The following is a 22,286-nucleotide window of genomic DNA, read 5'->3' as shown; positions in this document are numbered from 1 at the left end:
ATCATCCTGGCAAAAAATCATCCCATTCCAAAAATTGTAACCCCATCAAAATTGATTTACAAAAATTTGACGGTCTATAATTTTTCAATAAAAATTGGACGGTCTAGAAGTTTTGGAATGAGCTGATTTTTGGCAAGGATGATCTCACCACAGAGATTATCCTCACAAAAAATCAGCCCATACCAAACATTTTTGCCCATATAAGACAAAACACGTTGTCTATGTGTGTGTAGAAATGGTTGTCGTTTGAACCTGACCCTATATATATATATATATATATATAGGGAAGGGATGGCAGACAAAATCTGAGACCAACATCCATACAAATTTTTTCAGCCATTAGACGAAAACAGATCTAACGAAATCAGACCGTTGAACGCATTTAAATAGCGCGTGCTATTTAAATCACTTAAAACTTATGTTATTTACAAACACCTCCCCCATTCAAATGTGTTTTTTCTCATCCCATCGTCTTCTCTTCTCCTCAAACCCTTTACTCTCCATTCACTGACGACGATGCAGATAAGGCACAGATCAGACGAAGAAATCAGGCGAGAAAAATCCAATACGTATTTCAGCTTCATCTCCATCGTTTACTCGTCTGTTCCTCTCTATTGCGACGACTCACTACCGTTCCAGCCATTGCGACGAAAAAGACGGAGACGTGAGTCTCTCTCTTTCTGCAAAAAAAAAAAAGAAAAAACCATTTCTCTTCATTTATGTTGTAATTGATAGATCACATCTCATATTCTATTCTGGTTGTTTTTGCAGTAATTTTTTTCGAGTTTTCAACCCTTGCATTGCATTTGAATTTAAACCCTAACCCTAGATCGACAACCTTGTTTCCTCCTCGTTAAACACCATACAATTAATTAAAAATAATTTGAATTATTCCTTATATATGTGCTTTATACATCCAAAAGAACCAATCTCTTTATTATTATTGGATTTAAAAAATAAAAAAAAACTCAAAACGGTCTGATAGGATGATGGTGATTGAAAAAGACTAGAGCCATTAGAAATGATTTTAGCCACTTGACAGCCTTGTTCAAAATGCAAAATCGACCAATTGATTACTGATTATTGAGAAACCAAAACATATTACGAGGAAAGAGGGCGAATTCTGTCCAAATTGACAGGAGATGAGAATTTTGGGATAGTTTGTCAAGGATCCTCATCTGCTTTGAACTAGAGTGATGTGCACGAAGCATTAGCTGCTACAACGTCAAATTATTCCATAGTTTCAATGGGAGAAAGATTGAAATTTTTTGTTGCTACGAATGTTGAAGAATATGAATTTTTCTGTAATACGAGGTACATCAAAATATCTGATCAAAGAATGTTTCTTAGACCACATTATGTTTTTATTTACAGGCTGCATAGAGAATGGTCCACATAATAGACCACATTATGTGGTGAAAGGTTTGGTAGCACTAGCTAATCCTGAAATAGCTTCACGGAGGAAACTTAAGATTAGAAGGGATCAAGTATTCAAGGTTATCAAAAGCGTTACGCGTGCCTAGGCGATGAGGGAGTCGCCTTGTGTAGGCTCGCCCAAGCACGCATTTTGATTCATTAGGTATTTTTATTCTTGAAAATATACATACTTGATTCTTTTATATTTTGTTGTAGTTCTATTTTGGCATATGTTGGACGACGAGGGAAGAATATGAAATTTTAGGGGGTTAGAGAATTTGATTTAGGATTTTCATTAAGGATTAAGGGTTGAAGAAAAGAAGTTTCAAGTAAAGGGGTTTTCGTTAAAGATTTGAGATTGGATAAGTGGATTCTTCAAATCCACTCACAAAGTTCTTTGTAAGAGAAAAGAAACTTAACAAATGAGGTTTGGGTTGATTTGGATGGAGTTTGGATAGTTTTTTCTTTCACAATCTACATAGAACTAGAGATTTTAGTTGTTTTTTTAATCTTTAAAAGTGATGGATAAGTGTTTGTTTTGGGGCTATAACTATCTAATCCGAAAAAAAAAGAGCCAAGGAAAAAAAATGACCAAGATTCCCTTAATGGGGTATCTTGGCTCGTTGGAGCTCGAGGCGTTGCCTTTTGGCACTTTTTTCTTTGCATCACATAGCTTTGATTCACCACTTTTTATTATTGCCTAGGGTAGGTAAAGGGACAAGGCCTCACAACGAACGCAACACAATGCCGAGCGCCCTTTTTGCCTTTGATGACACTGGAAGGGATTATATGTTACATAGTTAAGTTGGAAGAAGTTTGGCTACAATAAACATTGGAAAAAGCTGTAATGGAAAATGTTTGTTTGCCACCAATACCTATAATTAAATTTTTTATTAAAACAAGAGTTATTGTTTTAGTCTTTTAGATGCCAAAAGAAACTTATCTGAGTCATGATTTCTTTTTATCCAATATTTGTTAGTAATTTTTTTTCATTTTCACATAACAAAACTCAGTCTTACTAGGTGGAGTGCTGATTGGAGGAGTGCCACTCTTTGTATGAGCAGGCTGGTTGGTAAATTCTATGCTTTGGTATTTTATTTTTAACATAGCATCAGTGTGAATGCTCAGTGAGCTTTTCTTTATATATTCTTCTCTACTGTAGCTGTTGGATTCAAGCTTGCCGAAGATAATGTGAACCCGAAAACATCATTTGAGAAGGCTTCAAGTCACTTAAAACAAGTTCCTGTGGGGAGAGACTCAAAGACATATGGAGTATGCTAATGCTGTTGCAAAAGAACTAGGCAGCTGGAATGAAGTTGCTGACTTTTATAGAAGGGCATAATGAGTGTGGAAGATCACAACCCTCATCAGATGCTCTTGCAAAGGGTGCTCTATATGCTCATTGTTTCTTTTGAGATAGCGGTTGGGTTAAACGGCCGAGTGTGGGTATGATTCTTGAAACCGTTTTAGCCGCCATTTTTTTTTTCCTCCATTGTTAAATTTCACTGCGCCCTTATGATCATCACTTCAATCCTAGATTTCCGACCCAAAATGCTTATTAATTCCAATTTATTTTTCAAATTATAGGTGAATGCTGACTCTCCATCCACAGTCATCCTCATGACTAATGCGATTATGACTTCAGAGTATCTTTCAACTAGGGAGGAACTGATCGAGTTTGTGTTTGCAAATGAAGTTATGAAGAAGAATCTGAGAGAGATCTTTGATTCCGCTGTGAGGAAGTCCGTGTTATGATATCATTCCCAATATAAATGAATTGAATTTATGATTGTATCATTCATCTTGTAGTTGGATATTGTACTAAACTGAAATTTACCCATTCTAATGAAATCAATTGTACGTCTGATGCAACTTTTTCAGTATTTCTTTTGGTGATTTTTAATTTTAATTTTTGGTGATTTCTTTTGGTAATATGTACATGTGAAAGGTTGAAGTTTATGAGGCTGTCACCAGGGGAATTCACACTCATGTTGAAGACTTCGACGCCAATGCAGTTGTCGAACTTGAGGTGGCACTGTGGTAAATAATTGGATTTGCAAGTTCAAACCAGAGTCAGAAGGTACCTTTAAGGCATTGCTTATGAGCATTCCAAATAAATTTTGGAAGAAAAATGAAATATTTCATTTGTAACTATCAAAACAACACTTTACTATTGATAGAAAAACTATTCTTACACATCGCTACGTCAGGAGATATAATTATGCCAAGCCAAAACTGCTACTATATAGAAGTAGCCCGCAACTTCCCTTGCTCTCTCATACATCCATAAACGTGACAACTTCATAACAATACTAAAACTACAATTTTTTCTTCTTGTAACCAATACTCTTCTTTATGTCCTCGGCTATGTTTTGTGCATTCATTGAAACCCTAGCTAGGCCTCTCCTTGTAAGTCCTGCACAGTACAACCCATTCTTCCCCTTCCAGTGCTTAGGAAAAGGAGCGCTCGGCATTCCAGCATCGTTTAGGAGATGCCCTTCATCCTGCATAAGAGAAATTAAGAACATATGAGTATATTAGGAATTTTTCATCTATTAGGATATGATCTTAATGTTAAAATTAAATTAATGACATAATTACCTCAAGCCAATTATTTGCAAGGCTTCTAAAGCCAGTTGCAAAAATTATAGCATCGAACGCTAATGCCTTTCCATCCTCAAAAACCAACTTGTTTCCTTCTATGCTTGATATCTCCGGCACAACCTGCATATATTGATTACTGACAAACGAATTGAGTGTCATGTTAGTATCATACAATTAATAATATAAGCGATAGATGTGATTTATAAGGTGTATCCATATACATTATATCATGATCTCACGAAGATAAGCTTAACGCTTTTATGGTACCTTTATCTCTTTATTTCAGATCATCTCCACCGTCCCAACATCTATAACTAGAGACCTTCCCATGGCTCCTTTGAGATAAAATGGCCCTTGTGTCGGTATTTTTTATCCCAAATTTGGATAAATCTCCGTACATAAGTTTGGCAAGCGTCAATACCAAACAATCCATTAAAAACAATGGAAGAAACCTTAGCAGGAACAGCAGGACCCCTGTAGCTTAGTGTAGCACAATAGAATACAAGACATCTACATGAAAGTGAGGACATGGAATTGCATCCATCTGCAAGAATTGAAGCTAACAAAATTACAAATTAAACAAACTACACATAATTAAAAAATACAGAAATAAACAACTCTCGATTAAAGAAAAAGAATTTGAACTTCATACCATGCCAAGTATCTTCATTACTGTAATGGGTTTAAAAAACAATCAAAACTAGCTTCTTACATGCATAGGTTGAACTTATCTCTTCATCTTTTGGTAGAAATAATTCAATAATATTATTCAACAAGACCCATTAGTATAAAAAATCCTCCAAATTCACAACCTTAGACAAATAATTAAGAATGTCAATAATTTCTATTGTTTGTAGACTAGAAAGATCACCTGCAATGAATTCAACAACCACGCCATCCACCTCTATCGAACTACAACCAGATTTCTTCTTCAACCCCAACTCTTTGAGCGAGCATCTAACTCTCTTGGCTTCAGATTTCCAACCAGCTTCTTTGTAGATGTTATATAGGATCACATAAGTTCCACAATCTGTTACTCTCAAATTAGCAAGCTTGTTCCAAACTCTTTTCCCTACTTCAACATTTCTATAAATTCTACAAGCACTCAATAGAGCCCCCACACGTTAGCATCCCTTTCAAAATATCCTCCCATCTTTTCCTCTATAAACTTCTCAGCTTCCTCTAACATACTCGCTCGAGCCAAGAGATCGACCACACACGCATAATCCTCAAGTAGAGGCTTAATTTGATAGACCGAACCCATTTGATCGAACAATTTAAAGCCCTCACCAACCAAACCCCTTTGTTTATCGCTTATTACAAGCTGCCATTCTCCAGGTTTCCATCTTCTTCGTCGCCATGGCTGAAACGATAGTTAGTCATCGTCGTCGCAATAGAGAGGAAGAGGGTTAGGGTTTGAGGTAAAACGAGGTGAAGAGAGAAGAGATGAGAGAAATCTAATCTGCGTTTAGAGTTAGGGTTTGAGTTAGAGAAGGCAAAACAAGGAGAAGATAGAAAAGAGGAGAGAAATCTGAGCTTAGTCCTTGTTCGGGGAGGTGTTTACAATTTCTGCGCCTGATTTGCATCGTCGTCAGTGAATGGAGAGTAACGCTGTGTTTGGATTGAGGGAAGGGGAGGGAAGGGAAGAGAAAATTTGCAATTTTCTCTTCCTTTCTCCTGTTTGGATTGTTAAGTGAGGAGGGAAGAGACGAAAAATGGAGGGAAGGGAAGGGAAATTTGGCCAAATTTTGTTCCCCCCCAAATCGGAGTGACGAGGAGGGAAGGGAAGGGAACAAAATTTTGTTTCCAACTTTGTCCTCAATGTTTTCAAAATTTCCAAAGAAATATGATATAGGCAGGCTAAGTATTACTAGTTACACCCCAACTTATTAACCACAATCCAATTTCAGAAACCCTAGAAGAACTTACGAAGAAGACGAAGAAGAAACCTAGAGAGAAGGGACGAAGGTGGCGACCTCGAGTAGGAGACGAATTCGACCAAAGACGACCTGAGGTATTCTCTCTCTCTCTCTCTCTCGTGTAAACACAAAAGCTCTCTTATTTTCCTTTTTTGTGGTATTTCTGAGTTTCCAAGATTATTGAAGACACTATTTCATTTCTAATGATCTTGGTGTGGTTTAATTTTTTTCGATGATTTAGATGGATTTCTTATTTCTAATTGTCACCATTCTTGTATTTTTGATCTGGGTTTTTGGGGGCTAATTGATTCCAACCTTGAACATTTCTGAACATGGTAGTTGGTTGATTATAATAAACGTTTATTGGGATCGAGATTATTGTTCAGTTGGTTTATGTGCTCTGAATTCAATCTGGGCTTGCCAATTAGAAAACAAAAACAAGATGGAATTTTGTTTTCCTTTATAATTTCAAAATCTATGAAGATTCATTTATTTTCTTGAACCACATGGTGATGGATTGATTGCTTTTAATTATGTTCCATGATATTAATTTTAATTGAGGACATAAATGAACGAGGATTCCTCTGTATGGAGATGAACTAGAACATAAAAATGGATGGATTGTCGAACTCATATGGTTGAAAGACAAGATGGATTGATGGGTGAGTGATTGCCTCATTGTCAAAGGTTGGGTGCTTGAGATACTTGAATTAGGGTAGAGTTGATAGGTGCGTAGGTTTTGGATGAATGTAGGATAAGGAGATTGCTTAGGATGACCAGTGTTTCCTGAAATAGACAGGTCAATGGTTCCCCCTTCGTATCTTTTTAATCCTAGAGAGTAAAGGGTAAGTGTGGAAGGTATGCTGATGATGGTGGTTGCAGAAAATGATAGGTCAGTGGGGGTTTTGGTTACTAACTTTCTATTGTGTCTTTAACAGTGGGATAGTACACCACAAGGTAGGCGTAACATGCATCGTTGCTAAAGGACCTGAAATAACGCAGTTTATGCTGGTCCTTCTCACCAATCATAGCCTTTAGTATCAATTATTTGTGTTAAAAAATATCAATATCATGGTAAAAAGGGTCTAGATGGGATTATAATCTTGGTTTAGGGGACACAAGTTTTTGACTAATTTTTTTAAAACCTTTTTCTTATTGTCTTTCTTCCAAAATAGTGGACCCTTTAAAGGCTTCTGTAGTCCTCAAGTTGATTGTCTCATCCCATTTCATTTTACCTTTTTACTTGATTCTTTATGTATAATCTTGATTCAACATTGGGAGAAGTGTTGTAGTTTCTCTTCTTAAAGTTGCTGATGATTTCATCATTATGATTTATAAGAGTAGTCCCTCCTTTAGAGAAGACAAGTTTTCCACATGCAAGACTTTTTTGAAACTTCTCCATTACCAGGTCCTAAAGATTGATTGTGTGAAGATTACTTATGGGTAAACCTACTTGCACTGTAACATATCATTGAAGGCCATCAATGTTTCTCCTTTAACGTGGATACCTGCATACTACTCATGCTTTGGCTCACCTTATGACATGTCACAATTTCAACACACTTTAGTTCTATGGTACATAGATTCTAATTGAAGGTGTTAATTTCCTATACTTTATCATTGACTCTAGTGTGGTGCTTTTGGGGATTTTCTCACCTTATAGTAAGAGATTGGTTAGCATTTATCTTCCTTTTGGGTTCTGTCCTATCAATCTAAATAGTTGTAGCAAATATACCACTAAACATAATTTTTTTGGTTTTTTTTTTTAATAGTGCATGTTTTAGTTGTAGCCTATAGGCTATTTTTTTCATCTTATCTTCTCATATTCCATAACTGACATCTTTTTAGCTGCATGGTGTTATTTTCTTAGGCTTCTCGGGATGAAGCTTCCAAGCAGAAGGAAGGATTAGTAAATGAAGTGGGATGTCTAAGGGTTGAGATTCAACAAATAAGAGATGATAGAGATTGTATCCAATCACTCGTGCAGAATTTACCAGCAGAAGTAGCAAAGTACAAAGAAAGTGCTGGGAGCAGTTACAGCTATTGCAGAACCAAGTTGCGGCTGTAAACGAAAAATTAAAGGTAATGCTCACATTTAGGAAATTTATTGTTAATTGAATTAGGAAAATATGGCATTTTGGAAGAGAAGGTTTCGAATTAGGAAACCTACAATTATATAAGTTACACCTATAACCATTCTAAAAAATAGTGAAACACTTCCATCCCTCATCCATGGATGTAGGCTTAACCAAACCATGTAAATTTTGTGTTTTCTTGATTGTTTTTCATCGCATATAAACCACTTGATCAAGGGGTGGAGGTCACATGATTAACTTCATTGTGGGTGGTCTTAGGTTTCTTGTATCTTTTCGGGTTGGTCATCTCGACCTCCCTTTCTCCTTTTTTTTTTTCTAAATGTCTTGAAATTTTTTTTTTCAATTTCTCAAAGTGAATCAGTCATACTGTCATCATCAACCATATTTAGAAGAATGGCTACATTTTCTGAGCTAAATTTCTACTTACATGTAATCTCAGTTTCATTGTGCAACTCTGCCCACACCAACTCCCCTAGTCTGTGCCACATTTATATGAAGCTTAATACGACTATAGGCTTAGTAGGATTAATGGAGCAACTAAAATACTAATATCAGTACCATTTCGAGATAGAGAAAACCAAATTGTATCTTGCTTTAAATATTGAACACTGATGGAGGCATGGAACATACAAGTTTCAAACATTCTTTTAGTACATTGCTTCAGTGTACTAGTATCTTGGGAGACATTTTATTTGTTAAATTGTGTATAACTTTACTTAGTTCAAAAAAAAAAAAAAAAACTAAACTTATTTTTGTTGTCTGTAACATTACACTTACATGCGTTGTCTCCTTGAAACTGCTCAGGTCCCTTCTGATAATCCCTCTAAAGAAAAGCAATATGGAGATGAGGTAACTTTACTGCATTTATTTGGTTTCCATTTTTTTATTATTAGATAAGAGCTCATCTTAGTTCCAGTAGACTAAACTGATAGTTTGAAACATTTTCACCTTTTTCTCATACCTGAGTGCTAATTAATTTGTGTTCTCAATCAATTTGTAGATATGACCCTGTTCGCAGAGAATTCTCTTTTCTAGTGCTCTTGTATCTTTTGGTTGTTTGTTATAAACATGATGAATGGGTTATAGACCATACACGGTTCATCCAGTCATCAATTTAGACTATGCAATCAGCGGGCCGTGGCCCCAAAATCATGCCCAATCATGTTATCCTAATCCATAAATGGATGAACTTGTTCCCTATTTGTTATGTCTTGTTCATACTTGGATGATTAGATTGCTCTATTAGTATGGATTTGGGGTATGACCCATCCAAGAGGTTGTTCACTGGATAAATAGTTGCAATTGATGGCCACTTATCTGCTAAAAATCAGAGTTAAGTCCAAAATTCTCACTATTTATTAATTGTTTCTTATTGCAGGAAGGACATGAATACAATTCAGTTTCTTCTTCTGGACTAAGTAGTTTCAAATTCCCCAATGGTCATTCCAATGTTCCACTTGTTCCAACTGCCATAGATGTTGACCAATATGTAGAGTACCCGCTCGACAATCCATCAGATTTCCCATGCAACATGGAAGAAGAAGAAAGGGTAAAGCTACTATATATTTTAACTTTTTTTCATGTTCAAGTTGTTTTCCGTGGGTTGGGGGGACTTAAACATTAAGCTCACCTCACAATAAAAAAGATAATATGATAAATTTATTAATAAAATAAATATACGAGAAAATATGAAAATTTGTAGATCTATTTCATATATGGGGAAGTTATTTTTTTGCCGGTATTAATAAGGGGAAAGTATACAAGAAAAAAGAAAGAATATTATCCATAATTATACAGATGGGGCATGGGCCTCGAACACCAGGCATTAAAAAGAGTTTAGAAGGCGTGAGGAATTTACTTTTCTTAGAAATCTCAATGGATGAGTTGTACACCTCACAAACTTCTACATTTTTTTTTTTTTTACCAAATAAAGTTCTATTTGTTTTGGGGATGTTCCTACCCGACCAAAAAATAATTTTCCTTTCTCTTGATTCTGACTCTCAAAATAATGCAGATGTTCATGGAAGCGGTAATAGAGTCTTTAAAGGACTTGGACTTCAGACGCCCTCAAGAAGGACAATTATCCAATATGGGCACCAATTCACCAGAATCTTCACATAAGAGTGACCAAGAGTCTTCCTCCAAGGCAGAGCATAGCGGATCCTCGAGGACTGATGCCAACAACACACTTGACTTGGCTAATGGGCACTCATCTCCAGCTGGGAGCGTGGTGTCTGTGGCCACTACATCTGACACACCTCCATCATTCATCAAGCTAGGAAGAATTGATGAACATCCATCACGAGATGCGATTGTATCATCTGTGGGGGGCTACTTCTGAGACACCTCCATTATTTATCAAGCCAGGAAGTCTTGGTGAACACCCATCATCAAATGTGAGTGTGTTGTCCCGTAGGACCAACTTCTGAGACAAGAAGTATTGAAACTTCTGCCTACAATGATGTGTCGGCGTCTGATGGAGACAGGTCAGCAAAAGAAGCTGACACGGTGGGTGGCACATGAGCCACCCTGACTGTGCAAAGGAATCCAACCAGTCATGTCTTAGATGGGTTAAGGCACCGATGGGGTCTCAACTTCTTTAGAAACAGTTGACAATGGACCATGACGATGAAATAGCAGGGATTGTAGTATTGTGAAAAATGTGTTTATTTGGGGGCTATGGTAGTATTCACCATTCTTCTGTGTATTTGCTTTCCATTGCAACCACCTGTTTTCTTTGTTCTGAATTTGTTCAATCAATCAATAGGGCATGTGTAGATTGTGTACTTGTAACTTCTATAGCCAAACACTAGATTGTGAATCCATTACTTTATTCTTGAAAGTGCAGCAATTCCATTGTAGCAAAACAATCCTGCTGACCAAGATCTTGATTAATATTCTAGATGTCATAAGATACCTGCAACCCTTTATGAGCATGTTTGGTGGTAGGTAGTTATCATGGTTTTAAAACTCGTTTTGTCCATGAATGAGACAGAGTCATCTCGGACAAGTTTTCCGATATGTTTTGAGTTGTCTCGATCAACAATGAGAGTAATGAACTGTGGTTTTAAATCTCGTCCGATATGTTTGACTTGTCTATCTTCTTGGTCTCAGATGAGATTTAAAACCATGGTAGGTATAGGATAGGTTACCAATATGTGATCTTCCCATATCTTGGATGGTGGAGGACAAGGTTTCCCAAGGTGAGACTACGAACTCATGCTGGCAAAGACAAACCAATGGTTGGTGCCTTCATCTTATCCTCAACAAAGACAACGACATATCCTTATAACCAAGCTAACTATGTGCGATGGATAGACCCCAATAACCTTGTCATATATATAAGAAATTGAATGATCGATTTCACGAAAAATTAATTTTTTTAAGAGGCACAACTATCTATTCCTATTCATCTGTTAATACTTAAAAATGTAGTACATCTACAATAGGTTTACCCAATCAATCTACGAATCTACTCTTATAGGCATTGTTGTGTTCCATGCCACGGAAGTATTTCTATAGAAACACCTCCATTGATATATGGTGCTTAGAAAATGTAGTTATTTGGAAACAAATATTTTGACAAACGCATTAAAAATGTTTTAACTTTTACATCATATACAAATAACAGATGTTTTGGACATTTTAGCCACCAAAAATCATTCTGAATAATTTCTGGAATACAGGTATTGGATTGCATTTTGATAATGGGTTTGAAATAATTCTTTATTACCTATTCGACGGCCCATTATGTAAAATGCTGAAATCCAGCTAGAAATTGCTCATCAGGTACTTTCTGTCCACACCACTTCTGAAGTGGCATAGGATTTTCTTGGAGCGGAGTAGTATTTGACTGGCTCGAGAACTTCAGCCTTACTATCACGTGTTGTGTGATAGCTTATTGGTTGTGGTGGTCCGAAGCCAAACCGTTGATTCTAGAGAGGAAGTTTATATGTGCTTTCATCGTCTCTAATAAAGTTGTAGACAATGCTTTCACGCCAAGATGCATGAAATGAGGTACAATCTTGAGGTCACTTTAGCTCACGACTCAATTAATAACGAACCCAACCATGAAAACATAGAAATGGTTTGATCATGTACAGCGAAAACCAATAATAATTCCCATAAAAAAGAAAGTACAAATTGAAGGCTCTAAAAGAAACGATAATGCTTGGACAAGTGTGCTATGCACCGTAAGGGTGCCATCAAGGTGAGTCAAATCAAATGGTACTTTATTAGATAAACGGTCTAGATTTTCCACATCAGCCATCCATGTGAAAATAAAAATTCATCACAATTTTTCTTATTTTTATGCTCATTTCCCTTGCAAATGTAAAGCAATAAAGTTGATTAGATAGCTTGCAAGACACCAGATCCTATCTCATTCAATTTGAAATACATCTTTATCTTTAAATTAGGAAAAAAATTGAAGTTTTCCTCCAAAAAATCAGAAGGTTTCAACTTTCTTCTTTATTAGATTGAGAGAAAGGAAGGGAAGAGAAACTCTATTTGGATATTAAAGAAGAAAGTTGAAACATTCTTTTGATTTTTTGGACTATAAAGGGTATAATAGTCATTTGACAAGAATAATTTCTCTTCTCTTCTTTTATGAATCCTATCCAAACAAAAGAAACTTGATTCTTTCTCTTCTCTTCTCTTTCAATCCAAACAGGGTGAAGGGAAAGTAGCCTTCTCTTCCCTTCCCTTCCCTTAATGAGTTTCTCTTCCCTTCCCTCCCCTTCCCTCAATCCAAACACAGCGTAAATGAAGGAGATGGTTAGGGTTTGAGGAGAAGAGAAGACGATGGAATGAGAAAAAACACATTTGAATGGGGGAGGTGTTTGTAAATATCATAAGTTTTAAGTGATTTAAATAGCACGCGCTATTTAAATGCGTTCAACGGTCCGATTTCGTTAGATCCGTTTTCATCTAATGGCTGAAAAAATTTATGGATGTTGGTGTCAGATTTTGTCTGCCGATCCCTTCCCATATATATATATATATAGGGTCGCGTTCCTGCAACACACATTGTTACACACATATAGACAACGTGTTTGTCTTATATGGGCAAAAATGTTTGGAATGAGCTGATTTTTTGTGAGGATGATCTCTGTGATGAGGGGATCATCCTGACAAAAAATCATCCCATTCCAAAACTTGTAACCCTATCAAAATTGATTTACAAAAATTGGACGGTCTATAATTTTTCAACAAAAATTGGACGGTCTAGAAATTTCATAATGAACTGATTTTTGGCAAGGATGATCTCCTCACCACAGAGATCATCCTCACAAAAAATCAGCCCATTTCAAACATTTTTGCCCATATAAGACAAAACACGTTGTTTATATGTGTGTTGAAATGGTTCTCGTTTGAACCTGACCCATATATATATATATATATATATATATATATATATATATATATATATATATATATATATATATGGGAAATGTTCAGCAACAAACATTTTGACAAACATTTTGGCAAAACATTTTTGAAAATATGGGTTACAGGTTTTGGAATGGGCTGATTTTTGGTGAGGATGATCTCTACAGGGAATAGATCATCATCACCAAAAATCAGCCCATTCCAAAACTTCTAACCCATCAAAAATGGTTTACAAAAAATGGACGGTTCACAATTTTTCAACCTGTTAACATGGGGCTAGAAGTTTTGGAATGGGCTGATTTTTGATGAGGATGATCTCCTCACCGTAGAGATCATCCTCACCAAAAATCAGCCCATTCCAAAACCTCTAACCCATGTTTTGAAAAATGTTTTGCCAAATGTTTGTTGCTGAAAGGGACCCTATATATATATATATATATATATAGAAATGAGTAGCGTTCAATGGCCAACAGTTTGGCAAACATTTTGGCAAACACATTTTTCAAAACATGGGTTAGAGGTCTTGGAATGGGCTGATTTTTGGTGAGGATGATCTCTATGGTGAGGAGAACATCATCACCAAAAATCAGCCCATTCCAAAACTTCTAACCTCATCAAAAATGATTTACAAAAAATGGACGGTTCACGATTTTTCAACTTGTAAATGGGGCTAGAAGTTTTGGAATGAGCTGATTTTTGGTGAGGATGATCTCCTCACCGTAGAGATCATCCTCACCAAAAATCAGCCCATTCCAAGACCTCTAACCCATGTTTTGAAAAAGTGTTTGCCAAAATGTTGGCCACGGATAGGGACCCTATAGAAATATATAGGGGTCAGGTTCAAAGGACAACTATTTCTACACACATATAGACAACGTGTTTTGTCTTATATGGGCAAAAATGTTTGGAATGGACTGATTTTTTGTGAGGATGATCTCTGTGATGAGGAGATCATCCTTGCCAAAAATCAGCTCATTATGAAACTTCTAGACCGTCCAATTTTTGTTGAAAAATTATAGACCATCCAATTTTTGTAAATCAATTTTGATGGGGTTACAAGTTTTGGAATGAGATGATTTTTTGCCAGGATGATCCCCTCATCACAGAGATCATCCTCACAAAAAATCAGTTCATTCCAAACATTTTTGCCCATATAAGACAAAACACGTTGCCTATATGTGTGTAGAAATGGTTGTCCTTTGAACCTGACCCAATATATAGTTATAGAAATTGATTCTACATTCGATCTTAAAAATTATAGCAAAATCTAAAAGAGATACGTTCAACAGAGAGAAAACTTGAATGGTTGTAGAAACGAATAGTACTCCTGATTGTTACCTCCATTATGAGGAAAGCTACTTACTATCTATCTGCCTTCATTTTTTATCAATTGGGAAAAGACTTGGCTTGATGTTACATCCAAACTCGCATCACTACTATCTCCCTCCATTCTTATGTTAATAGAAGGAATTCGAAGAACAACAGCTGGTGAAGTGAGGTCGGATGCATGGTTCGTGCTGTCTTCATGTGCTTCTCTTGGCACCCACTTTTCTTGAAGCTGTAATGCAAATTTCAAGTTCCACAATACATCACCCATTGTAGGCCTATCAACACCGTATTCAGCCAAACATTTCTCTGCGTGAAGAGGTCAGACTTTGTTATTTCTGTAGCCCGATTTTTCAGGGTAGTTCGGGTAGTTGTTGCATTTGAGTAGGTCTTAGTTGTTACCACGTCTCTAGGCTATAAACGTGGTTTGTTTTGCTTATGTTATTATCTGTAAGGCTTTATAAAAGCCTGTAAAAGTTTTCAATAAAGAAATGCCATTCCCAGATCTGTTAGTATTCTCTGTGTTCAATTTAACATCTGGTATCAGAGCTCATATCATAGGGGTCTGATTGATACTTAAGTTTGAGTGTAAACACGAGAGAAAGTGAGGAAACATAAAAGGGTGTAGATGGCAACAGAGAAGGAATCTATGTTGAGTATTCCTAAATTCGATGGTGATTATGAGCATTGGGCTATGCTCATGGAGAATTTGCTTCGCTCGAAGGAATGGTGGCCGTTGGTAGAGACAGGAGTCATAGAACCAGCCAGAGGAGAGGTTCTTAATGGCGCACAGAGAACAGATCTTGCAGAGAAGAAACTGAAGGATCTAAAGGTAAAGAATTACCTTTTCCAGGCCATAGACAAGACTACCTTGAAAACCATTCTTCAGAAGGACACAGCCAAGCAAATTTGGGATTCGATGAAAACAAGATTCCAAGGGAATGAGAGAGTCAGAAATGCGCAGCTGCAGACACTCAGAAGAGATTTCGAGGTGCTCGAGATGAAGTTAGGAGAATCAGTCAATGATTACTTCTCAAGAGTGATGATTGTTGCAAACAATATGCGCAATTTGGGAGAAGATATGCAGGATGCAAAGATTGTTGAAAAGGTACTGCGCTCTCTGTCTGAGAAATACAATTATATTGTATGTTCGATTGAAGAGTCGAAGAATATCAAGAGCTTGTCAGTTGATGAATTGCAAAGCTCTTTGTTAGTTCATGAGCAAAAATTTCGGAGGCATTCAAGTGGGGAAGAACAAGCACTCAAAGTCACTCATGCCGAAGGGTATAATGCAAGAGGGCGTGGAAGAACAATTTTTCGAGGAGGAAGGGGCAGAGGAAGAGGCCGACAGACCTATGACAAAGCTACGATTGAGTGTTACAAGTGTCACCAGCTTGGACATTATCAATATGATTGTCCAATGTGGGAAAAGAAGGCTAACTATGTGGAGTTTGATGAGTCAGAGGAGCTGCTGCTTATGGCATATATGGAGATGAACGGAGGTAATCGAAATAATTTATGGTTCCTTGATTCTGGTTGTAGTAACCATATGTGCGGTGATCGCTCTTTGTTTTGTGATTTGGATGAGAGTTTCACCCAAATTGTGAGGCTCGGAAATAATATGAGGATGAATGTGGTTGGGAAAGGGAATGTGAGACTGTTTCTGGAGGGCACTAGTCATGTTGTCACAGAGGTCTTCTATGTACCTGAGTTAAAGAATCATCTTCTTAGCATTGGTCAGTTGCAGGAGAAAGGACTAGCTGTGCTAATTAAATCCAACAAATGTCAAATTTACCATCCCTCAAGAGGCTTGATCATCAAAACCGACATGACTGCGAATAGAATGTTCGTATTGCTATCCGAATCACAGCCAGCAGAGAAGAAAGTGAAGAAGGAGGTATGCTTGCAAGCGACAACTCAAGACATGACTGATCTTTGGCACCGGAGGTACGGTCACCTTGGTTACCAAAGCCTCAAAACATTACAGCACAAAGGAATGGTGAGGGGTTTGCCTAAGATCAACGATACTAGGGCTGTGTGCATTGATTGCTTAAAAGGAAAGCAACATCGAGACTCTTTTCCAAAGAAGAGTACATGGAGAGCTTCTCAGAAACTCGAACTCATTCATGCCGATATATGTGGGCCTGTTACTCCCATTTCAAACAGCCACAAGAGGTACCTAATCTGTTTTATTGATGATTATAGTAGAAAAGCTTGGGTACATTTTCTGATTGATAAGTCAGATGCATTTGCCTCTTTCAAGTTATTTAAGAGCCGTGTAGAGAAAGAAACAGGCCTTGGTATTAAGTGCTTAAGAACAGACCGTGGTGGGGAATTTACTTCGAATGAGTTTAATGATTTCTGTAAAGAGAATGGAATTAAAAGGCAATTGACTGCAGCATACACGCCGCAGCAGAATGGCGTCGCAGAAAGAAAAAACCGGACAGTGATGAACATGGTGAGGAGTTTATTGTCTGAGAAAGGTGTCCCAAAGATCTTTTGGCCGAAGGCAGTCAACTGGAGTTTCTATGTCCTAAACAGGAGCCCCACTTTATCCGTCACAGACATGACACCGGAAGAGGCATGGAGTGGGGTTAAACCTTCAGTAGCACATTTCAGGATTTTCGGAAGTGTTGCACATGCTCATGTTCCGGATGCACGAAGAACGAAGCTGGAAGATAAAAGTAGGAGCTGTGTTCTGTTGGGAGTGAGTGAAGAATCAAAGGCCTACCGACTTTATGATCCTATTTTGAAGAAAGTAGTAATTAGTCGGGATGTTGTCTTTGAGGAAGACAAGAAATGGAACTGGGATGAAAGTTTTGAAGATGAGAATTCTCTTGAGTTGGAGTGGGGTGATGATGAGGAGCTGAATATTTCGAATGAGTCAGAAGACGAGAATGCAGGCAGCAATGAAGATGAAGAAGTTGCACCAAACGTTGTGAACCCAGAAACTCGTGGACTGATTGGACCTTCGAGTGTGAGATCGAGCTCAAGGGTCATAAGAACTCCTGTGTGGATGGGAGAATATGTCTCAGGGGAAGAGCTTGATGATGAAGATGCTGAGGCTAACTGGGCACTTCTTGCCAATACCGATCCAACGAGTTATGAGGAAGCAGCAGCTGATGCAAGATGGAGAGAGGCTATGGATTCGGAGATAAACGCCATTAAGAAAAATAATACATGGTACTTGACGGAGCTGCCAGCAGGTGCTAGAAGGATTGGGGTTAAATGGGTTTATAAGACAAAGGTAAATGAGCACGGTGAGGTAGAAAGATACAAAGCTCGCTTGGTTGCCAAGGGCTACGCACAGAAGTACGGCATTGACTACGAAGAAGTGTATGCACCTGTGTCACGTATGGATACTGTTCGAATGTTTCTTGCTTTAGCTGCACAAAGAGGCTGGTATGTTTATCAACTCGATGTTAAATCAGCTTTTCTTCATGGAAACTTGACAGAAGATGTTTATGTCGATCAACCAAGAGGCTATGAGGTGAAAACTGCAATGCACAAAGTCTATAAGCTCAATAAAGCATTGTATGGGCTCAAGCAGGCACCGAGGGCATGGTTTAGCCGCATTGAAGCTTATTTTTTGAACGAAGGGTTTGAGAAGTGTGAAAGTGAACAAACACTCTTCACCAAGGTCAACAAACAAGGTAAACTTTTGGTTATTAGCCTTTATGTTGATGACTTGATTTATGCTGGAGATGATGAGAATATGATTGTTGAATTTAAGAGATCAATGATGAATGAATTTGACATGTCGGACCTTGGTAAAATGAGGTTCTTTCTTGGGATAGAAGTTTTGCAGCTTAGTGAAGGAATTTTTATTCATCAGAAGAAATATGTGCTGGAAGTTCTAAAGAAATTTGGAATGGAACAATGCAACTCTGTTCAAAATCCAATCTGTCCAGGTTCCAAGATTTTTCGAGATGATAATGGAGTGGAGGTAGATGGTTCTTATTACAGACAATTGGTGGGTAGCATGATGTATATGACAGCCACGAGACCGGATATTATGTATGCAGTCAGTTTGATCAGTAGATACATGTCAAAACCAACGGAGCTTCATCTTTTGGCTGCCAAACGAATTCTACGTTATCTACAAGGAACTTCTAGCTTTGGACTGTTGTATAAGAAGGATGGGAATAAGGAGCTAATTGGATTCACAGATAGTGATTATGCTGGTGATGTGGAAGATAGGAAAAGCACCTCAGGCTATGCCTTTGTCTTAAGCTCAGCTGCAGTAGCTTGGTCCTCACGCAAGCAACCAATCGTTGCCTTAAGCACAACCGAAGCAGAGTACGTGGCTGCTGCTGCATGTTCAACTCAAGCAGTATGGATGAAGAGGGTGCTGGAGAAGTTGGGGTATGAAGGAAATGAGAGCACTGTCATTTTTTGTGACAATAGCTCAACCATTAAGCTAGCCAAGAATCCTGTCTTACATGGTAGAAGCAAACATATTCAGGTGCGATTTCATTTCCTTCGTGACCTTACAAATGATGGAGTTGTGCATTTGAAACACTGTGGTACACATGATCAAGTGGCTGATGTGTTCACCAAGCCACTGAAATTGGAGTCTTTTCAAAGAATGAGAGAGCAGCTTGGAGTTTGTGATGCATCTATGATAAACTAGTTGTTTAGATAGCCTAGTTTAGGGGAGGGAATGAAGAGGTCAGACTTTGTTATTTCTGTAGCCCGATTTTTCAGGGTAGTTCGGGTAGTTGTTGCATTTGAGTAGGTCTTAGTTGTTACCACGTCTCTAGGCTATAAACGTGGTTTGTTTTGCTTATGTTATTATCTGTAAGGCTTTATAAAAGCCTGTAAAAGTTTTCAATAAAGAAATGCCATTCCCAGATCTGTTAGTATTCTCTGTGTTCAATTTAACACTGCGGTCTCTCCAAATTTCCTCAAGAACTTGGATTGATCATCCCCGTGAGTTTCGGATCAATGATCTTCTCCAACAGCCCCTTACTTTGCCATTGCATTGCCCATTCTGCTAAGTTCACTTCATCTCTACAAAGCAATGTATCGATTGCAGGTCTTGCACAAACTACTTCGAAAAGAACAACCCCGAATGAATAAACATCAGATTTGTCTGTTAACTTCTGCAGTTTGAAGTACTCTGGATCGAGGTACCCAAAGCTACCCTTTACACCAGTGCTTACATGTGTCTCATCAAGACAAGGGCCTGACCTTGAGAGACCGAAATCAGCAACCTTAGACACGTAATTCTCATCGAGCAAAATGTTTGTCGATTTAACATCACGATGGATGATTCCTTGTGTGGAACCTGTGTGTAAGTAATGAAGACCCTTTGCTGCACCCATACATATCTCAAGTCTCTGCTTCCAAGTCAATGTTGGCAACTCCGAACCATATAAATGATTCTTCAATGGTCCTTTCTCCATTAGCTCATATACCAATATCATCTCGGACTGTTCTTCACAATACCCAACCAAGGAAACAAGATGACGATGTCGAATTGTGGACAAGACCGTAATTTCTGTCTGGAATTCTGGAAGACCCTGCTTAGATCCTGGCACACCTCGCTTCACGGCAACTTTTCTATTATCTCTAAGCACTCCTTTGTAAACCATACCGAATCCACCTGATCCAATTATCATATTCTTGTTGAAGTTGTTCGTTGCAAATTTTATCTCAGCAAATGAAATCTTCAATCCAAGATTTATATTCTTGCAGGGAGATGCAGGCAATGGTGACCAAGTCACAGTTTCTGAAGGTTTCAATTTTGGTTTCTTATTTTTTTTGCATTTTAATGCAACCAAGAATGCAAGTATCACCACACATAAAATTGCAAAGGCTCCTACAACCAATCCTACCAGAACCCCGACACTATTTTTCTTTTTCTCTGTTTTAATACTTAAATCATACCCACCATTCACCATCTTCATGATCTCTAGCCCATTTAGAATTGCATTAACATAACGTGGCTCACTCAAACCAGACTTACCGACACTTACTGTCATATTAACCGAAGTGCCTGTATCAATGACAAAATCCATGTAGTATGGAGCCGCCGGCTGATTGAACGAACGTGAAGATAGATCGAGATCTTTGCAGGCAGAGTTGCCATTGATATAGACATCAAAAATCAACTGATGAGGTGCGTTACTAACGATATCACAGAAATGCATCCGAACCAAGTGCCTAGCATCACCTCTAGGACTAAGTGGCAATGCCCACGTTAAATTGAAAATCGGCGTCAACATCGATATATTCATTTCTTGTGCAGTGTTGTAAACATAATCAGGAGCAATCTCTCGGGTTGCTCCTCCTTCTAGATAATTAAGTTTATGAATGGATTGAACTTTCTTTGCCGCAGATTTCAGCATCAGAAATTCTTCATCTGGATTCCAAGTCCTCCATAGAGTGTCATTAAACGGTGTAATTTTATCACCTCCAACATTTAACCTATATATAGTCTCTAAAATCTGAGACGACAGGCCTTTGTACACTCCGAATCCAACCGAATCAACAATTCGGACATCATTATCAGGAATTAGATAGCTTGGAGCAGAAAAAACTTGGATGGCGTTAACGAATCCGAAATCCAAATGTGTAAACTTGATTTCAAGTTTTTCGCTATCTACCTTTAATATATACTCCTTCAACACTACAGTGCTAATGTTTTGGAAACTAAAATCTTTTAAAATTGAGAACTCATTAGCAGAAACATGGAATGAAGCATTATTGAGATCATAATCTTGTGATTTAAAAGGAAAGAAATGAAGTCTTACTATATGGGTACCATTCTTCTTGGCCTCAAATTTATAGCTGGAGACCCTAGTGAAAATTCTTGCTGTGTGATATAAAGATGATGAATCTTGAGATGTTTGGTCCTTGAGTGAGATTGTTTTAGATTCAGAGAGAGAAACAGAACTTGAACTCGATTCATCACCAATGAAGTTTCGGTTATCCACAGTGGTGTTACCATTGGAACCACAGTTGATTAGATAATTATCTATAGGAATAAAAGCCAGTGATGGAAGATGAAGAGATGAGAAATTGAGAAGAAGAAAAAGAAGGAGAATTTGAGAGAGAAACTTAAGCATTTTAGTGTCCATTAATGGAGAATTTTTGGGATTGTTGAAGAATTTCTTTAAGCTCTGTGTTTAATAGAGAGAGAATTGTGAGGAAAGAATGCTTTTGACTTAATTTTACTTTCCAACCTTTAATAAAAAACACAAAAAAAAAATAAACTTCCTTGGAAAATCAACAATAAAATTGACTAACAATAGTGGCAAGATGGACCCACAATCCACTACTTAATTTTACTTTCCCCAACTTTCGTGGTTGACCTCATGGTGCAGTCTACACTCCACACTCCACAATAATTTCGTCAGGATTGCGTTAAGAAATCATGAGTTTCGTTTCTTTACTCACAAGAGCTGCGTAGCTAACCAATTCCCAGTCCCGTCTGTTCTCCACGTATCAGATAAATGAATATTGACCTGATTAATGATTTATTGGAAAATTTTCAGTGTGGCCTAATCAGGGTTGTTTTTGTTTATAT

The 22,286-nt window shown here is 37.6% G+C and overlaps 1 protein-coding gene and 2 pseudogenes across 4 annotated transcripts; 1 reads left to right on the top strand and 2 right to left on the bottom strand.

Annotated features, from left to right (window-relative positions):
* Window positions 1-2,986: 2,986 nt before the first annotated feature.
* On the bottom strand, window positions 2,987-5,403 carry LOC147381081 (putative indole-3-pyruvate monooxygenase YUCCA10; annotated as a pseudogene). Its single transcript, XR_015174783.1, has 5 exons — window positions 5,342-5,403; window positions 4,892-5,115; window positions 4,288-4,503; window positions 4,018-4,140; window positions 2,987-3,920 (listed from the first exon to the last, which is right to left on the bottom strand). The product of XR_015174783.1 is annotated as a putative indole-3-pyruvate monooxygenase YUCCA10 (transcript).
* A 254-nt stretch (window positions 5,404-5,657) lies between these two features.
* On the top strand, window positions 5,658-10,886 carry LOC147381080 (uncharacterized). 3 transcript variants are annotated; one of them, XM_086430869.1, is made up of 5 exons: window positions 5,658-6,034; window positions 7,810-8,021; window positions 8,840-8,884; window positions 9,414-9,584; window positions 10,050-10,886. In XM_086430869.1, exons 4-5 carry the CDS (start codon window positions 9,567-9,569, stop codon window positions 10,374-10,376), a joined length of 345 nt encoding a protein of 114 aa, XP_086286995.1. In that variant the 5' UTR covers window positions 5,658-6,034; window positions 7,810-8,021; window positions 8,840-8,884; window positions 9,414-9,566; the 3' UTR covers window positions 10,377-10,886. The 3 variants fall into 3 exon arrangements, with proteins under 3 accessions (XP_086286995.1, XP_086286992.1, XP_086286994.1); XM_086430866.1 differs by lacking the exon at window positions 8,840-8,884; XM_086430868.1 differs by lacking the exon at window positions 8,840-8,884 and having other exon boundaries at window positions 7,788-8,021.
* Window positions 10,887-14,647: 3,761 nt separating this feature from the next.
* LOC147381079 (putative receptor-like protein kinase At5g24010) lies at window positions 14,648-21,928 on the bottom strand (annotated as a pseudogene).
* Window positions 21,929-22,286: the final 358 nt, after the last annotated feature.

The sequence above is a fragment of the Akebia trifoliata genome, unplaced genomic scaffold (assembly GCF_017979445.1).
Source record: "Akebia trifoliata isolate Shusen 1 unplaced genomic scaffold, ASM1797944v1 Contig00770, whole genome shotgun sequence".
NCBI classification, from domain to species: Eukaryota; Viridiplantae; Streptophyta; class Magnoliopsida; order Ranunculales; family Lardizabalaceae; genus Akebia; species Akebia trifoliata.
Note: the sequence above shows the minus strand (reverse complement) of the source record. Positions and strands in the feature narration are given on the sequence as shown.